At 34.8% G+C, this 5,736-nt stretch overlaps 1 protein-coding gene across 1 annotated transcript in view; it reads left to right on the top strand.

Annotated features, from left to right (window-relative positions):
* LOC137614761 (uncharacterized) overlaps window positions 1–4,628 on the top strand; it is a 5,573-nt gene extending 945 nt beyond the window's left edge. The window contains exon 2 of the mRNA XM_068344431.1: window positions 3,586–4,628. Coding sequence (XP_068200532.1) covers window positions 3,586–4,491 — 906 coding nt within the window. The 3' untranslated portion in view covers window positions 4,492–4,628. The remainder of the gene's footprint in view (window positions 1–3,585) is intronic.
* Window positions 4,629–5,736: the final 1,108 nt, after the last annotated feature.

The raw sequence follows: 5,736 nt of genomic DNA, 5'->3' as shown, positions 1-5,736 counted from the left end.
TCTTTTTCTTATACTTTGTACTTATTCTTTACCATCAGCTAAATTTAGGAGTTCAATGCTTTCCCCTTTGAATTCCAAATGTCGCTAATTTTCGATTTGAATTCGAGTTAACTTAGTCATGCTTGACCAGACTACTATCTTTAATTCTATCTAATCAAACCTAAAGATAGATTTAGTCTTCCACCATTTACCATATCTTCGTTAGGCTTAGTTTATCTGCTGTACTTCTGCGACCAGGTGCCAAATAGCAGTTGAGAATAAACAAAACAAACAAACGCAGGTCTGACGGGTCATGGCAAATCCTTTAGTCACTTAAAGTTCTTGGACTCTTCCAGAACGTGTCTCACAAGGTCAAGGACCACAGGCAGGGTTGCCAGATATGGGGATTTATCCCTAGATTTGGGGATTTTGGGTGTCTGAAGACTATTCTGTACAAATTTCTGTGAAGAAGAAACCTTTATGTTGTTGCAATTAGTTTGCTTGCATTTACATAAAGTATAGTGAGTAATTTCTGCATTAGCAAAGCCTATGTTGTTGTTGTTGTTGAAGTATTATAGCTAACTCTTGTTGTTGGCACGGGCCTTTCCCTTGGTCGGCCCGTAGTGCAAAGCCTACATGATCAGGAGAAAATATATTTGTTGAAATGGGGATTTTTGGGTTGTTTCTGGGGATTTTTATCATAGAGTTTTGGGGATTTTTAGACTAATCCATATGGCAACACTGACCACAGAGCCTCGTGGTCTTGGTGGTCGTTAACAGGGACCGAGGGAGTTTTCAAAGTTTGGTTATTTTTGTTTTACTTAACTCTAAAGGACTGATTTTCTGGTCCCATACAGCACGGGGAACCTTACTCTGTACAGGACCTGGTCCCACAGTCATTTTATGTTCGTTCGATAGCATTCAACATTTCACACCGCGTATTGCTCGTTTATTATCAAATCCATACTATCTACTTACTTACTTGTTTTGGGTTTAAATCCAACCCTCCACTGAAGTCGAGTGAACTACTTCTCGGGCGGGTCCATATTAGTCATCTAACGAAACATTTTCATTATAACTTATACAATTCTTTGATTGTAGCATCTTCCAAATCAAATGATCTTGTGAAAAGTACCTGAGAACAAGAAAGTCTTCAGTTTCTTCCTGAAAGCCTTAATATCTTTAGTCTTTCGAATGTCTAGTGGAAGCTTATTATATAGTCTCGGGCCCGCGCATTTAAAAGCTCTAGAGCCTACAGTAGACATACAGTATATGTAGTTAGAATAATTTTTCGTGCTTCAATGCTACAAACAACTAATTTAACTTCACTGTATATGTTGATTGGTGAGGTTTGTGAAGGAAAATATTTTCTTTATTATATATATCGAAAGCTTTGTAAGAGGAATGTTAAGAGAAATTTGGTAGTAATTCTTAACGGTACAATGCCAGGAGGCGTTCATTTACGAGTGATAATTTTCCGATATGGATATGATGATAAATTTATATTGCTAAAGGTATAGACATTAGCAAGCCAGTATTTATATACTAGAAAATCTTTTAGCATTTGGCTTCAACATTAAAGTTGTAGCTTGGCTAGTAATAATGACTGTCTAGGTGTCTAGTATCTTAGACCAAGGAGAGTTTAAATCGATTTTCTGTTATATATGTATATGTATATATATAATTACAGTTTCCTAGTTCTTTTTACTTTTCTCTTTGTTTCAGACAAGTGAAATACGTGTGACTAGGCAAGATTAAATGCAGGCTGCATTTTGTTTGAGATTTACTTTTTCTTTAGATATCACAATCCTTCACAAATATATTTCATATAGAATTTTAATAAGGATCTCCAATCAAAATCATTGTTATAACTTAAAATCTGTACTTTTTGTTAAACCCTGTACAACGCACAATTAATTTTTTTTTAAACTCTGTACAACGCACAATTTAAAAGAATTGGGGTTGAGGCTTTTAAGGCGTTTACAACGGAAATTTACCGTATTCCCGTATGGTTCATCCGCATACGGTCCATCCGCATACGGTCCGAGTAGATTTTAGAGATAGACTATGGTTGTTTACGATAATCCGGGTCTTAGTTTAATTATCCAGAGTAGACCTACAATGTAAACAAAACCGTATTTTTACTCGGAAATTCTCCGTAAAAGTACAGTTCTCAGCCGTATTTCAGTAAAATACAGGCGACCGTAATTTTCACCCTACATTATTATTTCTTATGGGTTGGTGACCATAATACCACTGCTTAAGGTTAATATATCCGTTTTCAAAACTGCAAATGCCTGGCAACATCTAATCCAGGATTTTTACCGATTTTACGACATTTTTAAGTGTATCCTGGGCTTTCCTACGATAATCCCGGCCTTAATTTAATTTCTAGAGTACTTGGACTTTTTTATATAAACTTATATATATCACGAGCGGGAACCATATGATTTAATTACTTAAAAGATTTTTTGTGCATACGAGGCTGTTGCTACCCAATTCTCATTTATTATACATATCTAAATCTCTCTTGTTAACTAAATTTCCATAATGTATGTGCAAATAGAAGAGTAAAGTCCCGTATCTGAATATTCCTATTGCTAAAATTTGGCCATAAAATGGTAAAAATCCTGGAATAAATCTTGCCAGGTTTTTAACGCTTTCAAAATAGATATTGACGTAGAGGAGTGATATTACGATCAGCAATCGATAAAAGATAATAACAAAGTAGGGTAAAAATTACGGTCGCCTGTATTTTACTGAAATCACGGCTGAGAACATTTTTTTTTCTTTTTTTACGGAGGATTTCCAATTAAAATTGCTTATTTCTTAAGATTACATACCCAAAATAAATCTGTCGATAAATGGTTAGTAAAGAAAGTGGAATTTCCTGTCTTTACTAGATATATTTCGATTCGCTACTTTACCCTAATGATATCTATCAAATAAATTCTCTCTCTCTCTCTCTCTCTCTCTCTCTCTCTCTCTCTCTCTCTCTCTCTCTCTCTCTCTCTCTCAGAAGCTCGTGGAAGTGGAAGACTGCCAAAGAAGCACAACTATAAACTTGGAAAGTAATGTCATTTAATTCCTCTATAATCTTTATCATTTCCTAACTGTAAAATCTGAGACAAGCAGTTGATATGAGCGGGGAGCTCAGATAAGACATGTAATACATCCACGTTTTAGCAGTAAACACTCCTTTTATGCTTTTTGCCAAGTTTTCAAATTAAGATTGTCTTGAAACATACTCATTTACTGGATGCAGACTGGAATTAATTTTCTCATTTGTTTATTTTTGAACAATTTCATTATATTTTAATATTTTTTAGTTTTAAAAGTTTGCCAATATTTAGGGTTATATATAATTTCTTCCTACATATACCTATACTACTGAAAGAGCAATGAATGTATTAATTTTATCTTTTTACATTTTTTTATTTTTACCTGATCAAATTAAAATGCAATGTAAATGTTAATATTGCTTTATTAATGCTTTATTAATGGTATTAATTTTACGTTAAATTTCAGTTCGTATGTGTTAGCTTGAAAGTTTTTATCCCTTTCGCCATTACCCATTTAACTATTGAAATATTTTTCCCTCCTCAGATGTCTGTGAATAGCGATTTTATGGAAGAAAATGACAACACGACCTTAGAGGGCTGCTTAAGGATGATGCGCTTCTCCTTCCTAGAGTTCTCCAAGATCCACAACCCTGAGATCATCCCGGTCCAAGTGCCGAACTTCTACGAAACCTACCTCCCCAGATACCTGTACTGGGAAGGCCCCCGGGTCAACGTCAAAAACTTATTCGTGACGGATTTCAACGAACGTCACGGGAACTGTCCTCCCGTTAGCGACGGCGTCCCGCACAGGGCCTTGGTCATCTACGGCAACAAGGGATGCGGGAAGTCTGCGCTCCTCAACTATCTCCTTTACCAGTGGATCCTAGACGAAGCCAAGGACGTCAGAAACATCAAGCAGTTCAGCTTGGTGTTGCTCATCGACGCCAAGACGGTCACTTCCGACTCGCCGTCCAAGGTGCTGTGCAAGAAGCTCGTTTTCGAGTACTTCCCCAAATACATGAGCACGGAGGAGATCTACGAGGGGCTGAAGACTGCTAAGATCCTCTGGCTCGTGGATGGCTTTCACGAGGCGTCGCCTGCTGGCAAGAACTTCGTCCGGAATCTCCTGACGCGTTTCAAGGCGTCCATGATGGTGCTGACCAGCTACGCGTCGCACGCCATGGAAATCAAGAGGCTCATGGCACTGTCGCGTGTCAAATACATCCCTCTGAAGTTAAATCCTTTGTCCTTGGACACCTGGGAGTTGATGGTGCCTCGGTTTCTGAGTGCCAAGACGCGGAACACCACCATGATCAGGGAAATTGGGGATAGGTTTATCATCTGCAACAGAGAAAGTCCGACGCTGAATCCTAGCGAACTTTGCATAAAAATTAACAACTGGATTAAAGTATACTATCCATTCTTGCGTAAAAAGAAAAAGACATACTAAAGTAATCAAAATCAACAATTGGATTAAAGTATATTATCTTTTCTTGCGTAAAAAGAAAGTCATAAAGAAAGCAATTGAAAAGGGAATGAAATAGTACTTTTAATCTAATTGCTCACTTATATATATATATATATATATATATATATATATATATATATATATATATATATATATATATATATATATATATATATATAATCTCATGTACCTGATAAAAATGCTTATTACTTTCATTTTGTGTAGAAATCTTAAAAGATTTTTACAAACTGTATTAGCAAATGTATCTGATAATTACTTTTGCTTCTCGAAAGCATTAGTCAGTTAAAATACTCAATCTTTATTCTATAAAGGAGAATTTATTTCTCCCGTATTGTATTTTATCTTTAGTCTGAAAGAAAGCAGTTTTAAGTATTTGTTTTAAACATTTGTTTGTATTTTACTATTACAGCATTAATATTATTTTCAAACTGTAATATGGAATATATTCTATGTGATCATTACAGTTTCACTAACATATGCATACTTATATACAGTACTTGACCAAGAGACTTTAAGTCTCTAAACTTATAAATTGTATACGTATGTATGATTGTATGTCTATAGAGCAGATTGTTTTATGTCATATGCCAATCAATGCACAGTCAAAATATTTTTTGTAAAAGAATACATTATTATTTATGTAAAATGTGATGTTTTTAATAAATTATATTTTGATGATAATCTTAATTTTTATAACTCCTCTAGTCATGAGTGTTTTATGCATGGATATAAATATAAATCTTTCTGAGTGGAGATCTGGTAAGGACCACCCATACTGGGTTGGTTTGCAGTAAGCAAACTATCACTGAGCCGAACTGGCCAGCGTGTTGATGAAAATGGCAAAACGCCAGACATGTGAGTGAACTTGAAAAGGCTACATAAATTATCATTTGAAGATCTAATAATGAAATTTTCTTCTGATAATTTTCCATGTAGCTTGGCATATAGACTACAGTATATAGATGTGTGTGTTCATATTAAATCTCATTAACTTGAAAACATCATAAATCCAAGAATTATAAAGGTTAAGGACAATTTTTTTCTTTTACGTAAAGAAATGGTAAAAAAAAATATCAAAAAAAGGACATGGTTTGCATATGAGTTATTCATTTAGTAATAAGAGATTAGACTGAAGTGTAGAACAAATGTGCCAATTAGATTATATCTTCAATAATTTTCTTTATATTTCCATAGTTATTTTGTAGG

Source organism: Palaemon carinicauda, chromosome 21 (genome assembly GCF_036898095.1).
Source record: "Palaemon carinicauda isolate YSFRI2023 chromosome 21, ASM3689809v2, whole genome shotgun sequence".
Lineage (NCBI taxonomy): Eukaryota > Metazoa > Arthropoda > Malacostraca > Decapoda > Palaemonidae > Palaemon > Palaemon carinicauda.
The sequence above is the reverse complement of the archived record's forward strand: the minus strand, read 5'-3'. Positions and strand labels throughout refer to the sequence as shown.